The sequence below is a fragment of the Triturus cristatus genome, chromosome 10 (assembly GCF_964204655.1).
Source record: "Triturus cristatus chromosome 10, aTriCri1.1, whole genome shotgun sequence".
Taxonomy (NCBI): Eukaryota; Metazoa; Chordata; class Amphibia; order Caudata; family Salamandridae; genus Triturus; species Triturus cristatus.
The window spans coordinates 535,348,813-535,365,376 of record NC_140593.1 but is presented as its reverse complement, the minus strand read 5'-3'; the positions used below and the strand labels follow the sequence as shown (position 1 = coordinate 535,365,376).

Below are 16,564 nucleotides of genomic sequence, written 5' to 3'. Positions count from 1 at the left end.
TGGGGGCAGGGATGCTGGTTCTTCTAATGTTAATGCTTGAATTTCTCCTACTCTACTAAGTGAGGTAATTGCAATTAGAAAAGCGAGTTTCCATGATAGAAACTGCAATTGGCATGTACGTAATGGTTCAAATGAGGGACCCATTAACCTTGCTAGTACAATATTCAAATTCCACATTAGCGTAGGCGGTGCTCGCAGGGGAATAACTCTTAAGTCCTTTTAAAAAGGCTTTAACTACAGGAATTCTAAATAGAGAAGTTTGTTCTCTATTCTGAAGATATGCAGCTAGTGCTGTAAGATGTATTTTAATAGAGGTTAAAGCCAAACCTGCATTTTGTAAGTGAAGCATGTAACCTATAATGTTTTGAGGTGATGCTTGTATAGGATTAATGTCTTTTGAATGACAGTAATAAACAAAAACAATCCACTTTGCTGCTCTTGCTGTGGGTCTTCTTGCCTCTTTTAGGATATCCAGACATTCTTTTGGCAACTTTAGGTACCCAAATGCGAAGACTTCAGGAGCCAAATCGCAAGATTGAGAGATCTGGAATTTGAACGCAGTATTGCTCCTTTGTTCTGCGTGAGAAGATCTTGTTGGTTGGTTAACATTTGATGTGGTACTACCGACATCTCCAGCAGTGTTTTGTACCATGGTTGTCTGGCCCATGTTGGAGCAATTAGCATCAGTGTGAGGGATGTCCGTTTTAGTTTGCGAATGACAAATGAAGCAGGGGGAGAGGTGGAAAAGCGTAAGCAAATATCCCTGACCAATTGATCCATAGTGCATGGCCCTTGGATTATGGATGTTGGAATCTGAAGTTGAAGTTTTGGAATTTTGCATTTTGTGGTGTTGGAAATAGATCTATGTCCAGTTGTCCCTATTGTTGGAAGAATGGGTATAGGACTTTCACATTTATATCCCACTCGTGGATCTGTTGGCATGTTCTAAAGATAAGATTCGCCAGATGATTGCCTACTCCTGGTATGTACTTTACGAGCAACTGAATGTTGGGCGGCAGAGCAAACTTCCAGATCTTTTGTGCTAAAAGAGACAATTGTGGAGACTTTGTCCCTCTGTGTTTTTGAAGATAATACATGGTTGTCATGTTGTCTGTTTTGATCGAAACTACCTTGCGTTTTAGGTGAGGAAGGAATGCTTTCGTCGCCAGATGAAATGCCAAGAGTTCTAGTTGATTGATGTGTAGGAGAGAGTGGCTGTGTTCAGTACCCTTGCACAGATATGTCCTGTAAATGTGCTCCCCTACCTTTTATTGATGCGTCCGGTGTAAGGGTTGTCTGCTGAATTGGGTCTATAAAAGCCCGTCCCTGTACTAGTTTGTTGGAGTTCCACCACTGCAGAGATTGGCAATCTTGATGGCTGATCAACACTAGGCTGTCCAAATGGCCGTGCGTTTGAGATCATTGTTGCGCAAGGCATTGTTGTAGAGGACGCATATTTAGTCTGGCATGAGGTACTATAGCTATGCATGATGCCATAGTTCCTAGTAGACGCATAACTGTTCTCACAAATATTTGTTTCTGAGGCTGAAATACTGGCATCAGATTTTTGAAAGTCTGAATTCTGGCTTCATTTGGGTAAGCTACTCCAATTTAGGTTTTCTCCTAAGCAAGGTTGTTTTTGTAGTGGTTCTAGTTGTGATTTTACTGCATTTACTGTGAAACCTAGTTTGCGCAGTAAATTGATTGTTGCCCGAGTGCTTAGGAGACATATGTGATTTGTGTTTCTTTTGATAAGCCAATCGTCTAGATATGGAAATACGTGTATATTTTGTCTCCTTAAATAGGCTCCTACTACTGCCAGGCATTTGGTAAATAGTCTGGGGGCTGTGGTGACTCCAAACAGCAGCACTTTGAACTGAAAGTGCTTTCGGTTGAAGGCAAACCCGAGATATTGCCTGTGTGCTGGATGAATTGGAATGTGGAAATAGGCATCCTTTAGATCCAGTGCAGTCATGAAATAATCTTTTTGGAGAAGTGGGACTATAGCCTTAAGAGTGACCATATGAAAATGTTCTGATATGATATAACCATTTAGAAGTCTGAGATCTAATATGAGTCTTAGAGTTCCATATTGTTGGGGCATTAGAAAGTAAAGGGGGTAAACCCCCTTTCCCTGATGCATTGGTACCGATTCTATTGCTCCTTTTTTTAATAGAGCTTCAATTTCTTCTTTTAACATGTTTTGATATTGTGTAGATATTTTGTGAAAACAAGGTAGTATGTCTGGATGAGATGAAGTTAGCACACCCATTGATCTGATGTGTTGTTTACCCATTGTGGAAAGAACTGTTGTAGTCTTCCCCGACAGGTGTTGTGTGATCAGGGGGAATGGTAGTTGAGTCACTGTTTGGTTGTGGGAAAGGAAGGGTTCTTGTTAAAACCTCATCTAGCTCGACCCATGTTTTTCCCCCTGTAGGATCCTCTATAATATTCTCTTTGGAGACTTGTTTGAGTTTTGTTAAAAGGGGTGGATGCGTCTGTGGAGGTGTTTTAGATCCTCACGATATGTAGAGTAATAAAAAGTGCTCCTTTGAGACCGCGTTTGTACTGCTCCTATTGTGCAGTCTCATTGCCTATTTTGATTGTTTCTAGTAAAGTGTCCACTTGTGGACCAAAAAGGTTTTCACAGTCAAAAGGAAGATCTAGAATATTTTGTTGCACTTCTGGTTCAAAACCAGATACCCGGGCGGACTCAACCAAAGATGTATGGGAGTTCTTATATAAAGCAAAAGCTGATCAAGCAGGGAACCAGAAAGTGATTATAAAAATACCTACAGGTATACCCAAACACTATGTTTATTAAAAGGGTACCTGTACAGATACAAATTTGCAAAGTTCGGGGTTATACTGACTATAATCCGTTCAGTTGTACCCCATTAAAAGGTGCCAACATGTTTCAGCCTGCGCTCTGAGCCCACATGGGTCTGGGGCCTTCATCAGGGCTAGGCTTTGTTTGAGTGTCCCTGCGTTTAGTGAGGTGCACAAATTGCATGCCCTACCGTGAGGCCTAATGCGTTCACCTGTCTTCTCTGTGTCCTCCAGTAGTTTTTCTACTAGAAGTTTATGTTTTAGTCTATGCCAGTCACGTGATTGGTGCCGCCTTGTAGTCACACTTTCGTCAAAGAGGGAACACCACCGAGTACCTGAGTATCGAATAGTTTCTTACCTGTCGGTGTAGTTTTGCAGCTTGAAGATCTTTCTGGATTCACTATGCTGTGCATTATTCCGCGATCTTGTGGTTGGGTCCGGAATCGTAGTCTTTTCTTTTTTTTTTGTAGCCCAGGTGGGCGGCGACGACCCACCATTTGGTGCACCTCCCGTGACGTCCTCGTGCTTCCTGCGGAAGTCCCACCTTTGGGGCGCCATCTTCGGGTTCTTTTTTCCTTTCTTTTTTTTTTTTTAAACCCTAGGCGATTGATTAATCCTTCTTGTCCATTTTTCTGTACGTTTTCATTTCTTTTGATCTTTGCCATTTTACCCCCTCTTCCTCCAGCCTCATCTTCCTGGGGGAGGTGGGTGGGTTCGCTAGTGAATCCAGAAAGATCTTCAAGCTGCAAAACTACACCGACAGGTAAGAAACTATTCGTTTTGCAGCGTGAATCTTTCTGGATTCACTATGCTGTGCATAGACTTTGTAGCGGTTTTCCTAATTTTGTGGCGGCTGGGTGGTAGATGAGCGTTGGTCGTTGAAAATGTGTTGAAGCACCTTCTGTCCAACCTGTGCTTCCTTGTTCATCTGAATGTCCACGCAGTAGTGTTTCGTGAACGTGTGCACAGATGCACAAGTTGCCGCGAGACATATGTCCTGGATGGGCGTGTTCGCCAGGAAGGCCACGGTGGCCCCTTTCTTCCTTGTGGAGTGAGCCTGAGGCCCCTCCGCTAGCTCTTGTCCAGCCTGTTTGTGGCAGAATTGAATAGTGAGGGCAATCCACCTAGCGATGGTGCCCTTAGTCACTGGCCTACCCATGAAGCTAGTAGCAAAGGACACAAACAGCTGCTTCGACTTCCTGAGTTCCTTGGTTCTCTCAATGTAGTGCATCACCGCTCTTCTTGCGTCGAGGGTGTGCAGGGCCTTTTCTGCGTTTGAAGTCGGGTTTTGGAAGAAACTTGGTATCTGAATACTCTGATTCATGTGGAACGCCGACACCACCTTGGGCATGAAGTGTGGGTCCGTCCTCAGGACTATTCTGTCCTTGTGAATCTGAATGTAGGGTTCCTGTAGTGTTAGTGCTTGAAGCTCGCTCACCCTGCGTAGTGAGGTTATGGCCACCAGAAAGGCCGTTTTCATCATCAACATCTGCAGTGTGGCCTTGTGAATGGGTTCAAACGGTGCCTTCATGAGCTCCGTCAGAACAACGTTCAGATTCCATGCCGGCGGCGGCAACCTTTTCGGGGGGGGGCCATCCTTTTGGCTCCTTCCATGAATCTCTTCACCACCTGCGAGGTGAAGAATCTTCCACCCTTTTCACCTCTGGTGTAGGCCACGATTGCCGCTAGGTGTACCCTTAGGGAGCTCGAGCAGAGGTTACTCTTTAGAAGGTGTGTGAGGTACCTCAGTACTGTTGAGTCTCTTGTCATTCTGTTTTGCAGGCCCTTTTTCCTGCACCACACAGTGAATCTCTTCCATTTTGCGCTGTAGCATTTTCGTGTAGTTGGTTTCCTTGCCTCCCGTAGCACTCGCATAGTGCTCGGAGGCAATCTTAGGTGTGCGAACTCTAGGTCTTCAGGAGCCATGCCGCCAGGTTGAGGGTCTCTGGCTCTGGGTGCAGGACCTCTCCGTTTTGCATTGAGAGCAGGTCCTTCCTCCTCTCGAACCTGTATGGATTGCCTTGTGCCATTTCTTGAATTTGTGAGAACCATGTCTGCCTTGCCCACTGCGGAGCCACTAGGATCAGAGTCATGTTGCTGGTTCTGCACTTGTCGAGCACTCTGTGCAACAGGGGTATCGGTGGAAAGGCGTAGGCAAATGTCCTCGACCAGCTTATCCATAGGGCATTTCCCTGGGATTGCTGATCTGGTTGCCTGGACGCAAAGCTTTGGCATTTTGCATTGTGGCGTGTTGCAAATAGGTCTATTGTGGGAGTTCCCCATCTCCGGAAGAGTTTCTCCGTTTCCTGGCCATTGAGCTCCCACTCGTGCGATGCCGAGGTCTGCCTGCTTAGCCCGTCTGCCTCCACATTGTCCTTCCCCGGTAGGTGAATTGCCAGTAGATCTATCCTGAGAGGTATGGCCCATCTCCAAATCTCCTTAGCTAGAGAGGAGAGAGAGAACGACTGTGTCCCCCCTTGTTTGTTGATGTAGAAAATTGCCGTGGTGTTGTCTGTTTGAACCAACACCCTCTGGTTGTACAGGTGCCTCTGGAATGCCTTCAGGGCTAGCAGGATTGTTTTCAACTCGAGGTAGTTGATATGGCGAACCGCATCTGCTGGAGCCCACAGACCCCTGCTGTCATGTTGTCTCTGTTCCACCAAGTTATCTCCTCCTGCACTGCGTGCGTAACAACCACTAGATCCTCCCAACTTCCGTTTGCTTGTGACCATTGCTGTTGTAGCCATTCCTGGAATGGTCTCATGTGCAGGCGTACATTCGGCACCAGCTGGATACACGACGCCATCATCCCCATCATCTTGCTCACTGCCCTCACTGTCAGAGCTCGCCCCTTCTGCTAGAGCCGCGTCTCCTTCAGTAGTGCATCTGTCCTCCTGTCGCTGGGCACTACTGTACTGTTGAGGGAGTTGATTTTCGCCCCCAGGAAAATCTTCACCTGCTCCGGTTCCAGCGATGACTTCCCCCAGTAGATCGAGAACCCCAGATTCGTGAGAGTGTCTGTTACGCGTTTTGCGTGCCTCTCGCACTTCTCGCGTGAGTTTGCCTTGACCAGCCAGTCGTCTAAGTAGGGGTAGACATGGATTCCCTGTCTTCGTAGGTGGGCCGCGACCGCCGACAGGCATTTTGTAAAGACCCTTGGTGCCGATTTTAATCCGAAGGCCAGGGTTGTGAACTGGTAGTGTTCCTGCTCGATGTTGAACCTTAGAAGGCCCTTGTGTCTTCTGTTTATTGGGATGTGCAGGTAGGCATCCTTGAGGTCCACGGTGACCATGAAGTCCCCGTCTCTTATTTGGGGCAGTACCTCCTGCAGCGAAGTCATTTTGAACTTCTGCGTTCTGATGAACTTGTTTAGGTAACGCAGGTCCAGGATGGGTCTGAGGTTTCCGTCTACTTTCGGGACCACGAAGTAGTTTGAGTAGACCCCTTTGTTGCGTTCTCAGAACGGCACTGCCTCTATGGCTCTCTTTTCTAGAAGTTTCCGTGTTTCTTCTCTGAGTAGTGCCAGTTCTTGGGCCGATCTCGGTCTTCCCTTTGGTTTCCTGTTTGGAGGTCTTTTCTCCAAATCTACGCAGTATCCGTACTGCATGATGTTCCGTATCCACTTGTCTGTGGTTATACGCCGCCACTCCTGAAGGTAGAACCTCAGTCTTCCGCCTACTGGTGTTGTATGCTCGTAGGCTTTTGAATATTCTCTTCCCCCTGATGTTAATTTTTTGCGCCTCACCCTTGGGGGCATGACGAGGGTAGGCGTCCTCTTGCGTGCTGAGTCACTTTGATGAGGGCTGTTCGCCCCCTCTCCTCCTTTGGCCACGTCCGTTCCCTCTCCCGCGAAAGGACTGGCCCCGAGGTTGGTACTGCCAGTTTTGCTTCTGTTGACCTTGTCCGTGACTTTCACCCTGCTGACCCTGCTGGAACGTCTGGTGCGACGGCCCCTGCTGGCTTCCTCCCCTACCGTAGGGTCTCCTCGAGGGATTGCCTCGCCTCATTCCCCTCAGCTGTAGGTCCCCCATGGACCTCGCCGTTTCGTTTTCTTTTTTCAGCTGGGTGAGCTTCTCGTCCACTGTTGCTCCGAACAGTGTCTCTCCGTTGAAGGGGGTGCCAAGGATGTTGTTCTGCACCTCCGGTTTGAATCCCGAGATTCTTAGCCATGCATGCCTTCTCTCGGTGACCCCTATGGCCATGAGTCTTGCTGAAGTCTCTGCCCCGTCCAACGCCGTCTTTATACAGGAGTTGGCGATGTTCTTGCCTTCGTCTATCAGGCGTGAGAGTCTCTGGCGGTATTCTTCGGGGAGGTGCTTTACTAGCTCCCCCATCTCGTCCCAGTGCTGGTACTGGTGTCTATTGAGGAGTGCACTGGAATTCGCCATGCGCCAGTGCATTGCGGCGTTCCTCTCGACCTTTCTTCCTGTGAGGTCTATCCTCCTGCTCTCCTTATCAGGTGGTGGGCCCGAAGTTGCTGGTACGTTGGCCCTTCTCCTGGCCGTGGAAGCTATGATGGAGTCGGCGGTCACGCTACCCTTGATGTAAGGGGGGTCCAGGGAAGAGTGCTTATATTTCTTCTCTGTCCTGGGCGTGATCGACTGGCTGGTCGCTGGTTCCTTGAAGGCTTCTCTCCCCTGATTCATCACACTTTGTAGCATGGGGAGGAACTGGCTCCTTGTCTGGATGGGGAGCAGGGTCTCGAGGGGAAAATCGGCTTTCGGCTTCTCCTCGTCGAGTTTGACGCCGAAGGCTGTCGCTGCGCTCCTGACCACCATATTGTACACCCCGATGTCGTCGGGTGGCGAAGGCCTCGAAGGGTACGTGTCCACGGGCTCCTCCGGGTTTTCGGTGTCGAGATCCTGCCATTCGATGTCGTGGCTGGTAGATGGCGCCGAGTCGTAGAACGACTGTTGGTCTTCTTCCTCGGCTTCTCCGTCATAATAGGTCTCGTCTTCCTCTTCGAGATCCCTTGTTAGGCCCTCGGTGTCGAATTCGTCCTCGACCTCGACGACGTCCGCCGATGAAACCGTTGGAATCTTGAATTCCTTCATCTTGGCGTCGAACTCCTTCTTCCTTTGAAGGATGTTCTCCATTTCGGCCTCGAGCCGCCTCTTCTTTTTCTCCATCTCGGAGATGCTTTCGGCGTCGACCGCGGGTCTTTTCGATGAAACTTGCGTCGACGTCGACCGTTCTTTCAGCGTCGATCGGCCCGTTTCCTGGGTTGTCTTCGACGACCCTTGCTTTTCAGCGTCTTTCGGCACCAGGGAGTCCTTTTCTAAGGATCCGCTCGGCCTCTTGTCCATGGTTCCCCCTTTGGTCGTCGAAGTTTTCGGCGCCGGGGCTCCCTTCCTGGACTTAGACTCTGATTTTCTCGAGTCACCCTCGTGTTTTCAAGGTACTTTCTGTTTTGCGCTCGACGATTCTCTTACCTCGTCTTCTTTTTTCATGTCGGTCTCTACGACCGTGAAGTTTTCGGCTGTCTCGGCGATGTTGTCCTCGTCGTCCGTGGAGAGGCCCAGATCGTAGAGCGACGGGGCCTTACCCTTGCCATCCATGCTGGCGTTGGCTCTTCTCTGCCGATCTCTCACCCTGAGCGTCTTCGGCGCAAAGGCTGAGCAGGCGTTGCAGTCCTTACTCTGGTGTTCGACCGGTAGGCAGAGGTTGCAGACCGGATGCTGGTCCTTCTGCGCGAACTTGTGGTGGCAGTTCGGGCAGAACTTGAATGGCGTCTTGTCCATTGCGCTCAGGGCCTCTGAGTGCGCATTCTCCAAGGTCGTCGAAGAAGAAGGGCGCTGAACCTCCTTTCTTCGCGCTCCTGATGAAATCTCTTCCTTTCTTGTGATATCCTCTAGTATTTATCGACGAAACTCGCTTTTCTTTCTTCTTCCTTCGAGTGTAATTCTGGAGCTTCCCGATGACGATCCAGACCCAACGGCGGAAAAAAGAATCTGAAGATGGCGCCCCAAAGGTGGGACTTCCGCAGGAAGCATGACGACGTCACGGGAGGTGCACCAAATGGTGGGTCGTCGCCGCCCACCTGGGCTACAAAAAAAAAAAAAAAAAAAAGAAAGAAAAGACTACGAATCCGGACCCAACCACAAGATCGCGGAATAATGCACAGCATAGTGAATCCAGAAAGATTCACGCTGCAAAACTCACCGTGACCGCCGCCGGTAGACTCTCAAACAAAACATATACACATAGATATATATACATATATAGACACACATACATATACACACATATGCATAAATACATACACATACAAAAATGTCAAGACTAACAACGGCGGACCCCTGGTTCTGCACCTCACACTAGTTCCAATATGTAATGTTCCTGCGCAATCAGCCCCGGCGCCAGCGGTTGCGTGATGCCACTGTTCTCCTGATCCAAGGTTAGTTTCAATGAGATGGGGGTGCGCCAGGTAATGAAGTCCAGTAATCAGTTAGTAATGTCAATAAACTTTATTTCAAATTCACAAATTGCATCAGAACTACAAAAAGCTCAGCCAACGAGTTTCATTCCCTCACGGGGTACTTCATCGGGGCTTATTGATAATTAAATAGAATTCAGACGCTTCAATTAGCCAAAATGGGGGTTCAGTTGTGGCATGTGATGTGGGAACTCCCCGGTATATTTGCTGAATCAAAGAGCCTGTGTTCAAGCACCTGTAATGTCAACAGTGACCGAGATCAGAAATTCATGCGGTCAATACGAGTATTCTAGTCCAGTGTATTTTCCTGGAACAATCCGGAGTGCTTGCAGGTGTGATAAAGTCTGCATGAGAAGACCGTAACAATTGTACGTCCGGTCATTACTACATACATATACACATATATCCTTTTGGTGTTGGCGAGTTTCCTTCCGGCTGCCTGTATGCCAGTGGTGCGGAGTTTGCAGAGCTTCGCCGCACGCTGCTGAAAATCCTTTCAAAACGCCTCCTGCACAGTGACAGTAAACCACAGCACTCCACATCGGTTGCAAATCGATTTATTCCAATTACAGTCACTTAACGCCAACTCGTTTTGGTGCTTCCTAGCATCTGCCAGGTGTTGAACCACCAGGGATATGCCCTGCTGTTCCAGCCATGTCCAGAGATGCAGGGTCTCTTGACAATGGGTCCACGACCGCACTTGTGGCATTATAAATGTGCTTCACAGACCATACCATAATAAGGAGTTCACTTTGGATAATCCCTTGGCTCCCAAAAAGCTGCAGGACAAACTCTGTACAGCTCTCGGGTAACATGGACCACCCAGACAGAATCGAAAAATAAAGCTCGGTGTCACCAGCTTCCCATCACCTTTCGTACCCGCAAATTACAATCCAGACTTCACCCATCCATTTGGGAGAACAGACTTCAAGGACTCAAGGAAGTGCAGTTGTATGAAAATATAGAGGCTACATCAAGAACTTTGACAAGATTAAAAACTAGTTTGAATGTCAGCAATGGCAAAGATTACTTTGTTTTTAAATTCATCACACCCAACAGTTTAAAAAGATGCTACCAGCCCAATACCCCCTAAGAGGCTGTTCCGAAATAATGAGGACTCTAATCATCTAATATTAAAAATATCTTAGACACTGAATATAGACAGCAATCAGACATTTGCACTTATAAGTAGTCGCAAAACCATAAGGTGAAACTTTCAGCAATGATCAGTGAAAGGCAATGTGTATAATGTAAAGGAGAATAAAGTATTCTGTTTTGTAGGCTCAATGTACAAGCCACAATAAACACATTCGGCAGCAAAATATCCGGCTGATGCTGGAACGCCATTATGTGTTTTTTGGGGGTGCCTGAAGCACAGTAAAAAAAAGTGATTTCTGAAGGGAGTAGTTAGGGAAATTTGAGCTGCTATTCAGCATCATCACCGCATGCCTGAGACAAATCTTGGCTGTCTGTTTAATGGCTTATTTCTCCTAGATTCCAGTATCGGAAAGCTGATAACCCTAAAGCTCTTTTCAGGGAAAGAGATAATAAACCTATAGAGTGCCAGCTCTTAATGATTAGCAAATAAATCAATTGTTGGCAATGGAATAAATTTCCCATCCTATAATGAACAGCAGAGTTGGATCAGGGGAGAGGTGTGGTGTAGCAGCCAGAGCGGCTGACTCTGGAGCGCGGGGCTCACGGTTCGATCCCTGGCGCCGGCAGCAGCTCAGCACAATGTGATTCTAAGCAATAGCTCACTTAATCTTCCCGACAGCCCCCAGCGTCTTCAAACCTTAAGGGGTGAGATGTTCGCGCCCTACAAATAGAGAACTAGTCCCAGTATTAGATTATCTACTAAAAGCATTCAGAGAATTCACCCACGGAATCTCAGAATACTAAAAATGTACCCACTTACTTATAGGCGTGTCTAATCAACCATGACACACCTAGATATGTGTGACCTTGCTACCAAATAAAAAATAAAAACAGTACTAACTGCAATGAATGTGGTAATGGCAAGTTGTGGCCTATATATAGTTCTGACCAAGAAGGAAAGTGGAGACGTTTGCTTTTGAGATAAGAGCATACCTAGGAGGTGGGCGTTAACAACACTAGATTGAAAATAAAATGTCAGTCTTTCTTTACGTAATGGCTTAACGACTCCGATTCCACAGGGGTAAACATGATTTTGCTTTTCATTGCTACAAAACATTAAACAATACTGAAAAGTAAAACATTAGGAATAGAGAGCGAACAAAAAAAAAGCAAAGTAGGGTAGTTGAAAAAGGCATACCGAAAATATGTTGGAAAACAAGCATTGGCATATCCAATAGGTCTTGCCTTTGGGACCTTATAAGTGTTTAGCCATGCAACAGTTTCATAACTAAATACTTATAAGGTCCCAAAAGCGAGACCTATTGGCTATGCAAAGCGGCCGTTCGGCCGCGAATGTGAAAGTTATCGCGATCACGATCAAACATCAAAGCGGCCGTGAAATTGAAAGTAATCGCGGCCAAGCACGGCGCGCGCGCCCGCGCACATGCACTGTAGCTCTAGGCTGGCCTGGTAGCACTTTTTGGAGCCCTCTCAATAAGTCTCGCCAGACCAGCGCATGCCTGACCTAAAAAGACTAGGGTAAAACGCAGGACGGATAAAGTAAGGCTAGCAGAACTTACATCATCATATTTCTAATGTAGGTTGAGTCAACAACAAATTTCTGCACTATGGGAAAATAATAGGAGCGAGAACCACCAGATTTATTTTCGCTGGCTGGCCCGGGAACAATGTTAACACTTCCTTAAGGAGATAATACCAATGCCTAGAGCAAAAGATTACGAGTGATATGGAAGTAACCAAAGGGTATGTTTGGAGAATCATGAAAAGATAAAACTGGTGTATTCTTTACATTTATGTAGAGGTATATTCTTTATACACAATAGCAGAAATTGTGTGCTATTGAGTGTGTTTAATTGACATCATATTTATTGTAGAATGGGTCAGCAATTGCTGAACCAGATTAAATAAGCAGGACGTTCATAAGGATGTTGATGCAAGTTTAACTAGTCTACTTGGCTAACAATTTTGCCAATTCTTGTTGGTTAGGTGAATCACCATGTTTTGGCCATATAAAAAACTAAAATGGTAAACTATCAAAGCTTTGAGTTTTAGTTGGATTGATAGGGCAAGGGGAGGTAAGTTGGGGGAAGGAGCTGTTTTGGTTCTAAAAGGTGTATATGCCCCCCTTATGTTGTCCGTACTGATAAAACTAATTAAAACCATTAAAACGTCAAATGCTATTTTTGCCAGTCATTTTGTTTACTCACTTCTGTGCTCCCTGAGACAACTGCTTTGTCAACATTCACCAGTCCCTGGTCTTCCGTCTGACATACTTCCTGTGACCACTCTGCACAGCGGTGGTGAGCCCAGCAGTGACCTAGAAAGAGTATCACATTTTAAGAGTCTCAAACAATATAATTTTTTCAAATAGATTACACATTTGAAGAGAATGTGATAAAGAAAACGGTCTTTAACAGGGACCTTATGGGCTAAAAAATTACAACGACATTAAATTGTTAAAGAGTCACTTACATCCATATATTAAAACATACTACATTTTTGGTAGCTGTCTAACAACAACACAATAGGGGTTATTAAAAAACAAATGCATGAACAAGAAGGCAACAGAATGTGAATCCAATTGATTCTTCAAAGAAATACTTTTGGCTGTGCAATTCATAGGTTGAAATAAGAGAAAATTAACTCGACTCTGAAATGCATTGCAATGGAAGAAGAAAATCTAAGGATTATCTATATAAAAAATATTAATTATTGTTGATATCGAAAATGACAATTACGAAAGACAGCTTGTCCCAGTGTTAGTAAAACATTTAAAATCTGTGACTTGAGAAAAAGTAAATGGAGAAAAATAATCTTATGAACTACTTTACTCTCTTTGTTGTTAAACAAATTTTGTCTGACAGAACAGGTTCAATAATTTTTAAATATTTTCCCATTACAACTTCTCATAAACGTTTGGGGGTATATTTGTACTCGTAATCTCATTGCTTACGCATCTAAGATGGTTTTCTGTTGAACATCTGTATTATTTTGATATCCCACAAAAGGAAAATGCTACTTACCAGTATGCATCTGTTCTTGGCAGGTAGAGCTGCAGATCCTCACACTTAGCATTAGATCACCATCTGGTGTTGGGCTCGGATGCTTGCACCTTGTTGTTGTCTTGGAAGAAGTCTTTGTAGTCACGAGATAGGTGACTCCTCCCTTGGACAATAGTGCGCATGGGCATCGACTCCATCCTCAGATTGTTTTTCGCCATGATGGGAAATGAGGGAGTTAGTAGAAAAGAAAGCAATGTCCGTGTGTATATCTAAGTAAGATAGTACTGGAACATATACAGGTCACGGGGAGGTGGGTGGGTGTGATGATCTACAGCTCTACATGCCAAGAACAAACGCATACTGGTAAGTAGCATTTTCCGTTCGAGACATATGAGCTGCAGATATCACACTTAGCATAGACTGTACAGCAGTTTCTCCACTAGCGGTGGTCACCTGTATTTGTTGCAGTAGTTTGAAAAAGTGTTTTAAGAACAGCTTGGCCTACAGAAGCTTGATGCTTGGCTTGCACGTCAACACAATAGTGTTTAGTGAAGCTGTGTGTTGTAGACCATGTCGCTGCTTTACAAATGTCTTCTAGGGGGATGTTCCCCAAGAATGCCATGGAAGCCCCTAGTTTGCGTATTGAGTGCACTCTAGGGGGAATTGTTAATGTGCGCTTGGCTTTTTGGTAGCATATTGGATACATTTAACGATCCACCTTGCAATCCCAGCTTTTGAGATGGGATTACCCTTATGCGGTGGAGAGAAAGCTACAAACAATTGTTTTGCGAAAGGATTTAGTCCTGTCAATGTAATAGAGTAGAGCTCTTTTGCCGTCTAGGGTGTGAAGAGCTCTCTCTGCTACGGAGTCCGGGTTTTGGAAAAACACCGGTAGCTCCACAGATTGGTTACGATGAAATGCAGAAATTACTTTAGGCAGGAATTTAGGGTATGTTCTGAGAACCACTTTGTTACGATGTATTTGTAAGAATAGTTCTTGTATGGTTAAAGCCTGGATCTCATTCACCCTCCTGAGCGAGGTGATTGCAATAAGGAAAGCTACTTTCCATGTGAGTCACTGAAGTTCACATTTATGTAGAGGTTCAAAGGGGGGTCCCATGAGCCTAGTAAGCACAATGTTGAGATTCCACACTGGAGAGGGTGGTAATCTGGGAGGTATGATTCGTTTAAGGCCTTCCATAAAGGCTTTAATTGCTGGGACCCTAAAAAGTGACGTGTTGTCTGTTTTGTAAGTAAGCGGAAAGTGCTGCTAGATGTAGACGTATGGATGAGTATGCTAAATTAGATCTTTGCAAATGTAGTAAGTAGCAAATGATGTTCTGGATGGACGCATCCAGTGGATCGATATGATTGTTAGTGCAGTAAATGGCGAATCTTTTACATTTTGCTGCATAGCAAGCTCTGGTGGTAGGGCGCCTGGCTTCTTTAATGATGTTCATACAGTCCAGTGGAAGGTAACCGAACTCTAGGACTTCTAGGACTCCAGGAGCCAGATCGCGAGATTCAGTTGAGTTGGATCAGGGTGCCTTATGTCTCTATGGTTCTGCGTTAGTAGTGATGGGGAGAGGTGTAGTTTTTGGTGTGGGACTAGTGAGAGTTCCAGCAGTGTTGTGAACCACGGTTGGCGCACCCATGTGGGAGCCACTAGGATCATTTTTAGAGACTGTTGTCAGAGCTTGCGTACCACTAGTGGAATCAATGGGAGTGGCGGAAAAGCGTACGCAAATCTGCCTGACCAGTTCATCCATATCGCATTGCCCTTGGACAGCGGGTGTGGAAACCTGGCGGCGAAGGTTGGGCATTTTGCGTTTTCGTGTGTGACCAACAGATCTAGGTCTGGTTGGCCCCAAATCTGGAAAAAAGGTAGAAGAACTTGTGGATGTAGTTCTCATTCGTTAATCTGTTGTGTCTGTCGACTTAACAGATCCGCAATCGGATTGTGAACTCCTGGAAGGTGTTCTGCAAGGAGGTATATGTTTTGTGGGATGGCCCACCTCCAAATGTTCTGTGCAAGCTGGGACAGTTGTAGAGAATGTGTTCCTTTCTGTTTTTGTATGTAATACATGGCCGTCATGTTGTCCGTTCGGATCAGGACGGCTTTGTTTTGTCCATGGAGTTGGAATGATTTCAGAGCTAGGAATATCGCTAGCAGTTCCAGATGATTGATGTGGAGCACTTTTTGTTGAGTGGTCCATTTGCCCTGCGTTGTGTGATCTAAGAGATGGGCTCCCCATCCTGTGAGTGATGCGTCTGTTAGTACTATCTGTGGAACAGGCTTGAGGAACGGCCGTCCTTTGGACAAGTTTTTTGTGTTCCACTACTGCAGAGAGCGATGTGTGCGGCTGTCCACCAACACCAGACCTGTAAGTTGATTGCTAGACATTCCTGTAAGGGACACATTTGAAGTCTTGCGTGAGGTACGATGAAAATGCAAGATGCCATCATGCCTATGAGTTGCATGAACACTGGCTGGGAGAGAGTGTTGGATTTGAAATTTGGTGATGAGAGCTTGTATATTGGCTATCCTGGCTGGGCTGGGGTACGCTAGAGCTGTGGAAGTATTTATTGTTGCCCCTAGATATTGATGTATGTGAGGGGGCTGACGGTGCGACTTGGTATAGATGATTGTGAACCCCAAGTCGTATAGTGTTTGGACAGTTTGATGAACGTGTTGCATACACTGGTTGAATGATCTGGCTTTTATTAGCCAGTCGTCCAGATACGGGAAGGCCTGGATCTGTTGCCTTCGTAGGTGTGCTGCTATTACTGCAAGGCATTTGGTAAACACCCTTGGAGCAGTGGTGACTCCGAATGGAAGGGCTTTGAACTGATAGTGTTGTCCGTTCAGTAAGAACCTTAGTAAGAACCTTAGATACTTCCTGTGAGCAGGATGTATGGGAATGTGGAAGTAGGCGTCCTTGAGATCTAGTGTGGCAAGGAAGTCTCCTTGTTGTAGTAGTGGAAGCACCTGTTGGAGAGTGATCATGTGAAAATGACCCAAGTGTATATACTGATTGAGGGGCCCGAGGTCGAGAATTGGCCGTAGGGTTCCGTCCTTTTTGGGGATTAGGAAATACAGAGAGTAAACCCCTCTTCCCTGGTGTAGTAAAGGGACTGGCTCTATGGTGTGCTTCTGAAGCAGTGAGAGAACCTCTTG

General features: G+C 46.1%; 1 protein-coding gene across 9 annotated transcripts in view; it reads right to left on the bottom strand.

Moving 5' to 3' along the window:
* The window catches only part of KMT2C (lysine methyltransferase 2C), a 1,736,691-nt gene that overhangs the window by 1,377,902 nt on the left and 342,225 nt on the right, over positions 1–16,564 (bottom strand). For all 9 annotated transcript variants that reach the window (XM_085632007.1, XM_085632012.1, XM_085632004.1 and 6 more), the window contains exon 6: positions 12,592–12,701. In XM_085632007.1, the coding sequence (XP_085488133.1) occupies positions 12,592–12,701 (110 nt within the window). The remainder of the gene's footprint in view (positions 1–12,591; positions 12,702–16,564) is intronic.